This window comes from Polyodon spathula, chromosome 9 (genome assembly GCF_017654505.1).
Source record: "Polyodon spathula isolate WHYD16114869_AA chromosome 9, ASM1765450v1, whole genome shotgun sequence".
NCBI classification, from domain to species: domain Eukaryota; kingdom Metazoa; phylum Chordata; class Actinopteri; order Acipenseriformes; family Polyodontidae; genus Polyodon; species Polyodon spathula.
Window position 1 is genome coordinate 30,831,518 of NC_054542.1, and position 15,152 is coordinate 30,846,669.

The 15,152-nt window shown below is 38.2% G+C and overlaps 1 protein-coding gene across 1 annotated transcript; it reads left to right on the top strand.

Moving 5' to 3' along the window:
• Positions 1–780: 780 nt before the first annotated feature.
• LOC121320650 (ribose-phosphate pyrophosphokinase 2) lies at positions 781–14,758 on the top strand. Its single transcript, XM_041259177.1, has 7 exons — positions 781–1,065; positions 6,011–6,194; positions 9,012–9,110; positions 10,300–10,424; positions 12,969–13,142; positions 13,534–13,693; positions 14,199–14,758. Exons 1-7 carry the CDS (start codon positions 944–946, stop codon positions 14,289–14,291), a joined length of 957 nt encoding a protein of 318 aa, XP_041115111.1. The 5' UTR covers positions 781–943; the 3' UTR covers positions 14,292–14,758.
• Positions 14,759–15,152: the final 394 nt, after the last annotated feature.

Sequence of the window (15,152 nt, forward strand, 5' to 3'; positions counted from 1 at the left end):
TGTTAGTAGTATGTAATTGATTTATAAAAAGTTTTGTACCTGTCTGATTATTCTAAAGGTAATATATTCAAGCATGGTCCGGACTAAATATATATATATATATATATATATAATATATATTATATATATATATATATTATATATATATATTATATATATATAATATATAAATCACTTTTTATGTTCAGAATTTTGTTACTGTTGTCTTTGTATTGGGCACCCTCTGGACTTGCACTGCTTTGTTACTTGTTTTAAGCAAATAAAGTCACTTTATTTCAATTTGAACTGCGCGTGGTTTGAAATTTTATTTTGTTCACAAAAATGAATTGGACCTGACCAGCCTGACAGCCGCAGAATAAATGGACTGCAGGGGGTTATGTAGTTCAAATCAGTAGGATGTAGTGCTCGCTTTACAAAGACCATTGTATGTAAATCAACAAGCATCAGTTCTGCATGGACTGGCAAGATCCAATTACGAGAACGAGAACAGTTCACAAAAATAACACAACAAACTCTCAAAATAACTATTAAATCAAACATATGGGAGGTACGCAGTTACTTCTTGTATAATGGTTAAAAGATTGGTCCTCGGGTGTAACAACACACACACACTTCGAAAAATAATCTTGCGTCATCTCTAAGAGCCGAATTACATTTTTGGATTACGCTATGTCTACGTACAAATCCTGTACTCGTAGATCCAGAAGGAATTCTATATCTATGCTTGTACCTTTAACAAACCGAGTAGAAAGTGAAGTGAAGGGGAGGAGAGTGGGACGAGCTTTCAGCAAACCCGCTTTTAACCAGTTCTTTCTGAAAAAACAAGGAAGAGAAGATAGCAGTAAATACAACGCGGGAAAATAATAGCCTGAAGAAAAGATACTTTGCAATACAGCAATCGTCAATTCTTCCCACCCGAGCTGTACTTCATAACCCTTTCGTCATGCCAAATATAGTAATTTTCAGTGGCAGTTCCCACCACGACCTGTCACAAAAAGTGGCAGACAGGCTCGGACTGGAACTAGGAAAAGTGGTCACAAAGAAATTCAGCAACCAAGAAACATGGTAAGCGTTGTTATTGTTTGGTAACAATAATTATTTGATGAGGTCTCGGTTGTGTCTCGCAATGGCAAGCCCCGTCAACAACATGCTGCATGGTCTGACGTAGCCTGAATTTAAGTGCCTGTAAATTGTTATTTCCTGTGTAGGAGTAGGGGTATTTATTAATCCGTTTTTTAGACATGCATACATCATGCACCAAGCTTGGTTATTTTGGGTCGGTGCAATCGTCCAGGAATTATTATTTTTTAGAGTCCATTTTTATGCCCAGCGTGGGCGCCTGCTCTCCCAAAACGAACATGCTGCCTAATTTATTGGTCAGCAGTTACAACTTTTGATGGCATCCGTGCTGCTGCTTCTCGGCGCTCAAATTGTACAGTTTACAAGTTGGTTGCAGTGGTAATCGGCAACACGTCATTCAGTAAAGTGAAACAGGCGACTGCACTGTTTGTTACTTTTTTCATAAAGGAGGATTTCAATTCCACAGTTTTGCTGCTTTTGTCATTTTTTTTAATCACGTGTTTTCCATCCAAGGTTGAGTGGGGGAGGGGGCCTACAGATTATATTAATTTACGCACTAAATAGAACAGAAGCAAGTTGTGCCAGGTTGAGCAGTAGATCAGCTGTAATTATATTACACCAGTTTTCCAGTAAATACACCGAAGTGCATTTACTGGCACGCTAATGCTTTGTGTATATAACCTACATAATCATAGTCTCCTGGTGAAACGCAAACCATGTAAATGAGTGCTACACTACAGTAGATCACACTTTGCCGCTGGGCTGCGTCGACGTTTGCGTTTTACTAGTTGAGTACTGTAACCTGCAGATAAGATGATGGTGATAAGCTGATTCAACATGTTTTTCCTGTAGATTACATACTACTTTCTATGTAAGAACGGAATAGCACCTAATGACCTAATCTGTTTGCAGCATTGCCACGTAGAACAGAAAAAAACTCCAAAAAGAATTCCTCCCTCGTTTTGCAGAACAAGCCCAGAGAGCTGTTATTTATCTGTTTATTTATTTTAATATTAAGCAACAATGTTAAAGAAAAAAACAATAGTGGAGGTGGCAATTATTTATTTTAAACTTGATATTAACACGTGGGTGCTGCTGAAGTGCATTTGTTTAGCAGTCCCACATCTGCTGTACATTATAACATGTCTGTTGGACTACAGTGAATGTGTGACCCTGATGTATGAGTGTTATTGTAAAAATTAAAAAAAAATTAAAAAAAGCTATTGTTTAGACTAGGATCAGTCACATCTTCACAATACAGAAGACAAATATGTGTTCATTTTCACCTTATTGAATTATTAACATAATTATGGTGGTCCTTCTCATTGGGACTTTTGTTAGCTAAAAATATTTTTGGTGTCCATTTTGAAGATTCATAGACTGGCTGCTGGTGCCTACAGGGTGTGTCCGTCTTTCTTCAATAGTGGTGTTAAGACAAGTGTAGTTAAATAATGAGTGTGTAAATACATTACCAGGCCCATGTTGACTGACAAACTACATTTTTACCTCTTTGAAGAGAGACTTCAATACAACTCCTGGGTGCAGTTCCAAGGTTTCATGAAAACATACCAGTGGTATCATTGCAACCATCAGCTACCCTGATTACTTAGTCCTTCTTTTGACATTCAGTTATACTAAGCATAGGTTAAAGCAGTTGACCATAAATGAACTGCTAACATTTGTTTTGTTTTTAAATGAGGTGGTTGACTTGAAATAACCCACTATAAACCATGTATTCAAGCCTTGTTTTGTATCTACAGTAGTGGAGTGGTGTGTTTTTAATGCTATGTTTAGGAAGTTTTTGTGGGGATACGCTAAATATTTAAGCTAGAGTGAATATAAAGTACTGGTAAGAGCAATATTACATAGCCTATTAGTCTGCTGCCTTCAGAGTGAGTTTATACTTTGTGTGGTGTCTTGGAGCTGCTACAGCTTGAAGTGCAGTAGCAGGATTATACCAATTTGGCTTTCGTGTGATGATAGCAGTGACAAGTAAGTTTCAATTGTAGAAGAATCATTTATCCCAGCAGCTAAAGCTATTATGAAATGGTCTGGTGATGATGAGATTTGCTTTCAGATAAATGGTCTGATTTTTAAAGTTTGGTCATTTTGAGCAAATCTCACATTAATAAAGCTCTGACTCGTAAAAAAAAAAAAAAAAAAAAAGCAACAACAACCAAGCAAGTTTTTGCATATTTATGTAGACTGAGCAAAACCGAACATTAAATGTAAGTTGAAAAAGTTTAAAAGTGCACAGGACACTGCTGCTTTTAATAAACCAGGGTATTTTGGTGTTGAGAAATGTTCTGACTGGGTGGAAGGCTTAAGTCTGCATGCATTCCTCATATTGGTGGCATCAGTTTACGTTATTGTTGGTGGGGGTAGTCAGGTGAGAGGAGCACTGCAAATATGGAACAGTTCTGTTAAACTGTCATTTGAATAGGCTTCCAGGGAAAGTGAAAGCAGTCTGGAAGTGATTAAGTAAATTAGAGGTTTAATCTGTGACGATGTGTTTGAATTGCAGTTTATTAACTTGTCGGCTGCATATAATTGGTGCTAGGCCTTTTGCAAAATAGTCACTTCACATCTGGGATTGTATGGTAAAGCACCACAATTGATAATTTTAGAATACAGATGAAAGTTTTAAGTTGGTCATGTGCAATGGGCTATTCTGATACAGGTTTCCTCCCCACTTTTGGGTTGGTGATATGTGTATGCGAAAGAGGTGGCATAACATGCCGTACAATAGGAGAATGTATTTTGATAACCTTTGAGTAGTATTCGGTTATATGACAAGTTAAAAACTGCAAAGTTCATGAGCAGCACCAAGCAGCACTCCATAGAGGCAGAATCGCCAGTCTCCTGTTTCCCCGTCTCCCTGTCCTAGTAGATTCGCTGGCACCCGAGCGAGCTCTGCACTAATGTGACGTGCATTTTTACAGAGGAAAATCAGAGAATCCGCTGCAAGACAGACACAGATATGCTTATTTAATGCTTTACAAGAATGCTCTCAAAATGACAGGTTTACCTCAAGGTGTTGAAGTCTCGATTTAAGTTTGATATTTATGATAGTAACTTGCGAAAGTTAGTAAACTGAGTGCGAAAGTTGTTGCCAGTTATTGTGAAAGATGCACACATTTTAGCTTTAGAGGGTACAGGAAGGACTTTCTTTAACCTAATGTACAGATGTCAGTGCTTAGAACGGGCGCGTTTGTGTAAACATGATTGACCTGCAGTAAGAGATGGAAGGTATAAACTGACATTCAAAATGTCCCCGATCACCAATACAGTAATCAAAACCGCGTGTTTGCAGTTAAAAATATTTAAGATGCTCATTACACTAATAAAAAAAAAAAAAGTATTAAAACCTTTGAATGTAATAAGTGCAGTAAACCGTCACGTATCCGACTGTGATGGGACCAAAGTAAGGGCAGATATGTAAAAAGGCGCATAAATTAATCCTGTTTTAAATACCATTATACACAGCTGTAACAATTACTGTGCTCTATTATTATTGTTTTGAGATTCAGCTTTTTTTTAGGAAGCTCCCCTAAATCTCTCATTTAGAAAGACAAAAGACATTAATGCTTGTGACAGAGTAGCTGTCTGCCGTGTGGAAGTGTGCATTCGCTGCTGAGTGACGGGCAGGAGAGATGCCCCGCAGGCAAAGAAGGATTTATTTACATATTGCAGCACTGAGCTGTGGGGTTTATAGGATATAATGAGACAGACAACAGTTGCAGTTCAAAGCAGTAGGAAACCACTTTGTTTATTATTTGTTTAGCTTTTAGTGAACAATGGCTCTCAAAAAACTCTCCTCAAAAACTCAACCACTCAGCTCTCTCTCTCTCAATTCTCCCGCCGCCAGATCCTGCTTCTCTCTTTCAAATTCATCTCCTCACACACACCAAGTCCCTTCCCCTTCCTCACTTACTGGTCCAGCACTCCCTCTCTGACTGCTCGTGTCAGACCTGCTCCCACACCCTCAGTGAGGTCTTTCAGCTCTAGTCACACAAACACCAAAACACACAGAGAATGCTAAGAGATCTGAACAAGAATAACAGTTTACAAACACATATTATTTACAAAGTGCTCCCATCCCCTTCCCCAGTCCATAATCCGGTCCATTCCCACATTGTTCCCAGCTTCTTGAAGCAACGTTGCATTGTTTGCTGACTGACAGTTCCAAGCATGCTTTAGCAAGCGCACAGCATCTTATAGAGACATTTTATTTACACTGAATTTACATGCTGTTGCTCGTCACTTTTCTCTTTCCAGCCATGCTTGCTTGCTGGTGCAGTCAGTGCTGTTATTTCAAACTGTAAGTAAACCTGATACTGTGTACAGGGATTAGATAGCTAATGTACAGTACAGGGGTACTCGCTCAGTAACGAGGTGCAAACAGCTAATTGATCGATTTGTCAATCTTTTTTTGCCACAGTAAAGTGATGCCTTTTTTATTGAAATCTATGTGAATGGCAAGGTAACAAGGTGAAAACAGCTGATTTGTGGATTAGTAATGGCGATTACTGCAGTATAAAGCACCCTCGTTTGTTTTTAAAATCTAGGTGAATGGCATGTAACAAGATCCAAATAGCTGGGTTTGCCTGAAATCTGCAGCATGCTTAACACGATATAAACAGTGCCTTTGTTATTTAAATTGATAGGAACAGCAAACACTATTTGTCCAATATAGACAGCTGCCCGAAATAACCCTGTACGGTGTAAGTGGTGGCGACTATACCAGATATTCTGTATTAAAATGAAAATGCATGTTTGCTATAACATGTGTTTCTTTCGAAACTGCCCATTTGAGGCTTCTGTAGGTAATTATGGAAGTGCAAGATAGGAAAGGTTTATGTAATAATTTTGCTACAATCACACAGTGCTGCAGTGTTGACGGTTGCTGTCTAACTGTGTTTTGTTTCAGTGTCGAGATTGGAGAAAGCGTTCGGGGAGAGGACGTCTACATTGTGCAGAGTGGATGTGGGGAAATCAACGACAACTTGATGGAGTTGTTGATCATGATCAACGCCTGTAAGATTGCATCATCTTACCGGGTGACTGCAGTTATTCCATGCTTTCCTTATGCCAGACAAGACAAGAAAGATAAGGTAAGCATTTGAAGTTATAACAATAATATACCATGCTCACCAGTGTTCTGCAGAGGTTTGTTTCATGTCAGTTTCTTTCAAGTCATTTCTAACAAACCAATCGATATATTAGTTTTGTAAGAAATATTCAAACGATTCAGTTAGATGTCCTTATGCCCCCCAGTGATGCTTTGTTTTTGTTCCCAAAAAAACAGTGAAGTATGCTTTAGCACTTTGTTCCACCGATCACCATTTGTACTTGCTGTAACTTGTATATCTTATTTGGTAGACGTTGGTGTGTCCTCTGTAAAACATTTATTTACAGTAATAGTGAATTTACAGTAATAATGGATTTGTGTTGCTGCAAACATCAAACGTCACACAGAAACCTTCGCCATTTGATTCCGTATGGCAATGAAGACGAGCTAGCGACCTCGCAAATTTAATGGTTGACATTTCTTTATCAGGGAACCAGGGTTACGGTAAGTAACCTAACATTCCCTTTCTATCTCAAAATGTCAACCATTACGAGTTGGGAAATGTATACCCAAGCTGTCGCAGTGAGCCAAAGCAGCCACCAGCCTTGCCCTGGCACGAGTCTAACTGGAAAGCTGCTGTGCAAGAGGGCAAGGTGTATCAAGGACTCTGGCCCCTACAGAAGGCTCAGCTAAAGTGGCCACATTCAGTCGGTAAGACCTTATAAACGTGTGCGGTGTAGTCCATGCCGCAGCATTACATATGTCAGGTAGGGGTGCCCCATGAAACGCTGCCCAAGTTGTCATAGTCCCTTTAGTGGAGTGAGCTGTAACGTCACTAGAAGGTAGGTTAGCCAGCTCATAAGCCAGCTGGATCGTCTCCACTGTCCAATGCGGCAAACGCTGTTTGGAAAGTGCCTGACCTTGTGTAAGCACCACTCCTGGAAAATCCTCCATTTATAAGAATATTGAGTCCTCGTTGAAGAGGCTCTAGCGTTCTTTAGTGTGACTATAATGGACAAGGGCACTCAGACGCTGCTGTTCAGGGGCCAGACCCACAGCTGGACTAACCCAGGGTCCGGGTGCCAAAGATGGCCCTAAGCCTGACTTAGAAGGTCCCTGCGTAGCAGGATCCACCATGGCTGTCCCTTAATGGTTGAAAATGGTGCAGGGCCAGGTGCACTGCCCTCAGTTCCAGCGCGTTGATGGGGACAGACTGCCACCTGCCAGTCCAGACCCCACGGGTCCCCCTGCCCTTCCAAAGGACAAAATCCAAAATGGACAAGGCTGGAAACAGCAGCTGCCACTTCTCGGCCGTGAAAACTACAGCCTTGTGGTGTAGACTATTAAGAGAAACTGCCGTCGCATCCAAAGGAAGGGGCAAGCCAGCTTCCAAGGAGGAATAGCAAGGGACTTTTATACCAAAAACAGTCTTCGAAGAGAGGGAGATTCTCACAAAAATGGAGCAAGTGAAGACACTTCTGCTCAGGTTGGAGTGAGGAATCAAATGGCAAAGGTTGCTGTGTGAAGTTGCGTCTTGTTCCAGAATGCAGCAGACACATGGTCACACTGGGCCTATCAGGCAGCTTTTTAACCCAACTCGTAACAGTTGACATTTCAAGATTGAAGGGGAACCTTTCCAGAGTACATGACTGCTAACAGCACACTGCCCCCTAATGCCTTGACTCTTCACAATATGTGCTGCCGTACTTGAGTTTCCTTGAATGTAGTAGCCCTGACCAAGCCAAGCCAAACCTCTCTGAGTTTGAGACCATACTAGATTGTGACAGACTGTTGTGGCAAGCACTCATCAAATAAAATAAATAAATAAATAAGAACTTCAGTTTTCTGTGTGTTCATACATCTCAGAGTAGGTTTACATTTAAATACAACATTTAGTTGAACCAGATATTCAAACGTGATTAATCTTACATGGCTGTTGACGATCATTGACAATGTTCTGGAAGTTAAAAAAAAAACTAAAACAAAACTGGTAATCCTGTATTTTTTTCTTTTGCAAAATCTCCATGCTATGCTGTTGTTTGAATGTATTATTTTCATTCCAGCTAAGGTTGGATAGGGTTACTTTCTTCTGCCCAGTGACCTTCATTTGAAACAATTAGTTTCATGGTGCTTGGAGCTTTGTAACCATGGAAGTGTTCCAACAAATGATGTGAAAGAATTTGTAGAATGTTTTGCATTTTAATACAGTATTCACCAAAGTGACATGCATCTTCACCACAACAGATTTTTATGTAAAAAAACTAAAAAAATCAAAACAAAAACAACAACCAGAGGAACTGTGAATGCAATCGATTGGTTCCTTAATATGTTTCTCTGGTTTCCTTTTTTGGGTATATGTTATGGTAAAAGTCAGAATATTGACAAATGTCAAGGTTTAATGGTGAGTGTCGACATTTACCAAGTAAAATGATAAATGTACAAAATAAACATGATAACGCTTTGCTTGGGACATTGACAGATTAATCTCAAGAATAATGCAAGTGCCTTTAGTAAGAAGCTTTCGGTAAATATCCAAAAAGCAATGTATTTCTTCAGAATTGTGGACGTTTACCACCTTACTTGGTAAATGTTGACAGTTACCAGTAAAACTTAAGATTTACCCGATTCTGACTTGTATCGTAAGGTATACACTACCTTTGTATACACAAAAAACATGCAAATAGATTTTGTGCAATTCAGTCACCAATTTTACCCCAAACGTTCAGGCTTGCATTTCACATTATAATAATAATAATAATAGTAATATATATATATATATATATATATATATATATATATATATATATATATATATATATATATATATATATATATATATAATGTAATTTTTTTTTCCCAGGGTCGTGCTCCCATCTCTGCAAAGCTTGTAGCCAACATGCTGTCAGTTGCAGGAGCAGATCATATCATTACCATGGACCTGCATGCGTCACAGATTCAGGTGAGCTTCAAAGTAGGGGTTTATTAATCCTGTCAAACAATATATAGTCCATAATGCCATCTGCAGAAAATCCATTGCAAGCATTAGATATGGGGGGAGTAGAAATGGAACAATTATTTTATGCACTACAAAGAAAACCCATAGGTTTAAGAAATGAGTCACGTGTTGAATTGTAAATGTCAAGCAAGGGTTTCCTGAAATATGATTAAAAAATAAATAAATAAATAAAAAATACAAATCACCATTCTGTAAAGCTTTGTTTGAGGTGTTGCAAGTTTCTAAGCATGTTATCTAGGTTACATCCAATTTGTATTAGCTTTTAGGTCAAAGTTCACATTGTAAATACTGGGCTCCTTCAGATAATGGGTTTGGATAATGTATTTAAGTTACAGATCTGCTATATATAATACACGGTTAGAAATATTTCATTGGAACTGTTTCAATATTATTTTCTTCTACAAGACCCCTTTTCAAATGTATTCTGACTCCCATAAACCACTGACAGTAAACAATGTGTATTTAATGGGGATTTGTAGACTGCAAAGTACTTTACACGGCACGCTCATGATTAAATAATAATGCGTCTAGGTCAGCATCTAATCGGTCATTCAGGAGTTCCTCTTCACCGCTGCCTGAAACACCCCCTCATCTCGCTCCTTGTCACACTGGAGTTATGCTTTCCAGTGGTCGTTTTCTGCAACCGATGCCAATCCAGGAACACCCAGGAGACTTAATTGACATAATCTTGACTGACATGACTAATTCTGACTAAAACCAGGAAAAGTGAACATATTACCCCTGTTTTGGCTCCCTGTGCAGCATAGAATTAATTAAGATTTTGCTGTTAACTTACAAGGCCCTGAATGGATTAGCACCTAGTTATTTGTAGGTGTTACTGATGAACTGGTTACACACAATACCCTGCCATCTGTAAAGTCACTGAGGTCCTTCTGCTATGTGGTGTTGCGGAATAGTTGTACACAACTCTCACACAGCTTATATATGTCTAGTGGATCATATGATACGTTACTAGTTATCAGTGCTTGTTTGCAAGCTAGTCATTTGTATATTGTTAAATTGTCTGTTAATTAACCTAACTTGAAAATAAATGTGACATGAGCTGTGTTCTACAGTTACATATTCAGACCTACAGTAGAAGGTAATTCTTAAGGCTCTGTCTTCGTTTAAGGGTTTCTTTGACATTGCTGTGGACAATCTGTATGCAGAGCCTGCTGTTATTCAGTGGATTAAAGAAAATATCCCAGAATGGAAAAACGGTATCATTGTGTCTCCTGATGCCGGGGGAGCAAAAAGGTATTGATGTTATTTTGGGATTCTAAAAGTTACAGCTTTGTTTCTAGAACAAACAACATCAAAACTACTTGAGGCCTGAACAAGAATACTATTTAACCACAAGAGGTCGCTATAGACTAAATTGTATATTTTGCTTTTATTTCCTAGTAACAGAACTTTAGTGGGGCCTTGTCTCAAATCTGTTTAATCCAGTGTAATGTTTTTCATTTAAAAAAAATACTATTAAATTACACATTTTGAGATCTAACTGAACATTTTAAATATTAGATTCATTAAATGTGTTTAAGCTGCTTATTAATGATTTTGGATGTGTTTAATAATTTACCTTTTTTTTTGTGTGTGTGTGTGCTTTGTTTACATACATCAGAAGAGGTTTTAGAACATTCCAACCAAGATGAAAATCAATCATGCAGACTTGTTTAATGTGATGTCACATACTGTAGCAGTGAAAATCTCTACCCAAAGTTTGATGTATAAGTGGTGGCCATTTTACACCAACCTAAACAGAATGAAGTGAGTTTTGCCTTCTGAGGAAATAACAGATGAAATCTGCAGTCAAGGACTAGTGAGAGACTCCAAAGTGCACAAAATACATACTTGTTTACCTGTTCTATTACCAGTGTTTTGGTATTTCTTTTGTTACACTTCTAGATTTCAATAAAGTAATGCACTGCTTCTAATCAGTTATTTGTCTTGGTGACTGGATAACAAGATTCGGAATGAGGTTTGGAGAGACGCCAACTGCTAGGGTTTGGCTGAAGCAACTGCATGAAAACCGTAGTTGCACTGGTGCTACAGACAAAGCCCTTCAAACTAGGTGTCTAACTAGGTTAGGTGTCTTCTTATGCAGTTCTATTAAGTCGGTGTATGTGTGTGTGTCCTTTGGGAGGAACTTGTACTTCCCATGCTGTTTAGGGTGTGTCCTCATGTGAAAAGCATATTGTAATTGGTGCTTCTGTTGAGTGAAATCAAAAGCAGTGGGGTTGCTTAACGGCAGGTGTTAACTTATAGTTTCAATAAAGCTGAATGTAAGTGGCAGCAAAACAAGTAAAAAGATTCGACTCCAGAAGTACAAGAAATAATATATAAAAAGGTGTACATTTATTAAACGAAGTAAGATCGTTGCGAATACTGCAGATGTGTTTTTTGCATAAGCCACAGTGGAATAAATGACATTGATGACCCATATAGAAACCATTGAACACAAAAGAAATGCATGAACAGCTTAACAGAGTAGGTCATTGGAATTTTTTATTTATTTTTTTTTATAACAAAAAGACGAGACATTTTACAGACTCTCTAATAGAACACAAATTGCAGATTGCTGCTGCAGAGCATCAGGCCCACTTGTGAAAAAGGCTTTTCCTGACGGTGAAATTGCCTCCAAGTAACTACAGCGATTTATTACAACTTTAGCGTCTGTTACAAGTGCCGAACTGGCCACAGATTTCAAAAGCTCCTTTTTCACTCTTGCAACAGATGGCAGCAATGATACAGAGACTCCTTGGTACCCAGTAGTAATACCCTACTTCAGTGAAGAATTTGGAAAAGTGGTAATGCAACTGCTTGCCTTGCCATCACGAGAGGATATATCGGCAACAGGAGATAATATATTTAGGACAGTGAATACAGTATTAAAATGTAACACTTTTTTTTTTGCTTTGTTACTGAATTACCAGAAGTTTATATATTTTAGTTCAACTTCAGATTACAGTGTGAGGTACAGTTTCACAAGTGGGAGGAAAAATTGGTTGCATAGTTCATTTCCTTCCAGCATATTTCACAAAGTGCATGCAATACATCAATCTTGTTTGTATTTTATTTTATTATTATTAACAAAATGAACCACCATTTTAGCAGTGCAAACTGAACCGCCATTTTAGCAGTGCAAACTGAACCGCCATTTTAGCAGTGCAAACTGAACCGCCATTTTAGCAGTGTTCAGTCTTTGTTGTAGCCCACTACATTGAGGAATATTAACTTATTTATGAATAGCTTCAGTATCAAAAGATAATAAATTAAATAGCAAGGTTAATCTCAAAGCAATATTTAAACTGTTGGTTATATTTGGATGTATGGCATCCTTCTCTAGTTAAGCTATCTGCACTCCACGTCTTTAGAATGCAGACTTTGCTTACATTGCAGTTTGTTTATAGCTTCCAAAGGTCATTTTTAGTGGGATGCTCCCAAAGTTTTGCACACTACCCTGTATAACTTGTGTGATTTAAAGCAGTTGAGGTATATTTAAGTTGAGTGAAAAACAGTATTTTTCATCAATTTTTGGCAAATGCCAGTTATTTTTTTCAGCCTGTTTTGTATTGGGGGGGCCTTGATGATCCTAAGGTCAATTTTTCATGATCTTGCCTTGCTGTGAGCAGTGCTCAAATAAAGTTCCTTCAAGTGATGCAGTACACATACATTCATTTCTAGAGGCCTGGGCCACACATTTATATCCCAGGACAGCCTTGTTTGGAATAACACAACACACCCCTAAAGCAAATGAAGCACATGTTTTAAAGTTGTGCACTCATTTGTTTATTGTAGAGTCACCTCAATTGCTGACCGACTGAACGTGGAGTTTGCCCTCATTCACAAAGAAAGAAAGAAAGCCAACGAAGTGGATAGAATGGTCTTAGTGGGTGATGTGAAAGACCGGGTGGCTATTCTCGTGGATGACATGGCGGACACATGTGGCACAGTCTGCCATGCTGCTGACAAGTGAGTACCCCAGAGAACAGAGCAACAAGGAAGCGAGACAGTACAGGGTTCTTTGGAAAGGCTTGCACTGTAATGACTGATCAAAAAACAGCACACATGATGACAAATGGAGGAAGACAAGATGGAAATTGGCAAGTGCAAGGGGGCACAGAGACTAAAAGTATATCAGTTGTGTTGTCTTCATGTCGGATACATATTTAAACCGGGGGAAATAGGAATTACCTTTTTTTTATGAATAATAAATGTATGACGACTTGTTTCATGTTATTTTTATTAAATTAAATTAAGCTGGCCTGTACTTTTTATTTGTCTGGGTTTGTGATAAACAAGTTACTACATATGAACTATTGCCAAATGATAATGCCCTTTTTGAATGTTTTGTATATTGCAGATTGTTATCTGCTGGTGCTACCAAGGTGTATGCTATACTGACCCATGGGATCTTCTCTGGCCCTGCCATTTCCCGGATAAATAATGCTGCATTTGAGGCTGTTGTAGTTACCAACACCATTCCACAGGAAGAAAAAATGAAACAGTGCCCAAAGATTCAGGTACATTTCTCTACAGGCTTTGCTTATATTGAATATCTCGAGTGGTGCATTTCCAACCTAAAATGGTAACAGGCTAATTCATGGCACAAACATCTTATAGACACGCTTCTATACAAAAATAAAGAGCTTAGCTTCTGTGTTTTTGCAATATTTTATAAAATGCTGTACTCTGATACAGATCTGTATCATCATTAGATTTGCAATTCCCCTTACATTTTTTTTTTTTTATGCAATAGTCTCCATGGTCACTGTAGTGAAGGAATGTTTGTTTTCAACTCCTAAATCAGAAGGTGACGTAATTGTATCGTGACGTAATCTACCTCAACAGATCGTTCCGATTGGCTAGAAAGGTTGCGACGGTGTATAGTGCATGTCAAGGATACCAAAAATTGTGTTCTACACCTTGCAGTTTGTTTTTTCATTTCAAGCGCTGTACATATAAATTAGATAGTCTCCACTTCATTATCCCTGGTTTACAACAAGCTGTTTGTTTTGTTCTTTTTAGGTGATTGATATTTCAATGATCCTTGCTGAAGCCATCCGAAGAACACACAATGGAGAATCTGTGTCTTACTTGTTCAGTCATGTCCCTTTATAATACAGAAGAAAGACCTACATTTTTTCTGCTTCTAGATCCTAGTGAACTACCTGAACCAGTGCAGAGTAGGAGCAATCGACCTGCACACAATTGACTTAAGCAATTCTTGAGTAGCCATTCCAGCTAAAGGGGTTATTTTGTCAGAATTTTCCACACCTTCACACCAGGGCATATGCATACTTCATTCCCCCAGAACAGTAATTGTTGGCTTAAAGCAGGGGCTTGGCTTTCCTTATAGCTATGGCTTGAACTTTTCAGGTTTTATTTTTGATCACAAGATGTCCCATTAAAATTACAAAACAATGTCACTTGTTTTACCTTCATATCTTGACTGAGCCTGATTCAGTTTCACTTTATTTTAATTTCAGAGACGTGACAAATTACGTTAATTGCTTATCGCTGATGATAATTCCATTTTGTTCTTGCAGTCGCCTAGTTTATCTTTTGTTGTTTTAACTCATTCAACAGAGTTGTCCTGACATATTTTCTTTTCAGCATAAAATACCCAGTATGGAGTGTACATTGATAGGAAGTCCATTTCAAATCTCCTTGATTTGTAGTAAAGAGAAACATCTTAAACCCAGTCCCTAATTAGTAGTTTTCTCTTTGTTAGGATGCAGAAACAGCTTAATAACGACTAATTAACATTTTAAATGGAGGTAAAGATTTGGAAAATAAAAACTGGAAAGTTCAAGCTCTTCTTTTACCTCGTTGTGTTTGCAGCTCAGTCTGAATGGTAAATTTAGTTGGTCTTTTAAAATGTTTTTTTATATGTAATACAAAGAATTTAGTTACCTTATGTCAATAGTTTGGGTGAAGACCCTGTTCACTTGCTATGTAAAGTCATAAGTTTATGTCTAA

Coding starts and splice junctions, on each gene's coding strand:
- LOC121320650 (XM_041259177.1), top strand. CDS start 944: ATGCCAAATATAGTAATTTTCAGTGGCAGTTCCCACCACGACCTGTCA. Junction 1,066..6,010: donor TTCAGCAACCAAGAAACATG/GTAAGCGTTGTT, acceptor GTTTTGTTTCAG/TGTCGAGATTGGAGAAAGCG. Junction 9,111..10,299: donor TGCATGCGTCACAGATTCAG/GTGAGCTTCAAA, acceptor TCTTCGTTTAAG/GGTTTCTTTGACATTGCTGT.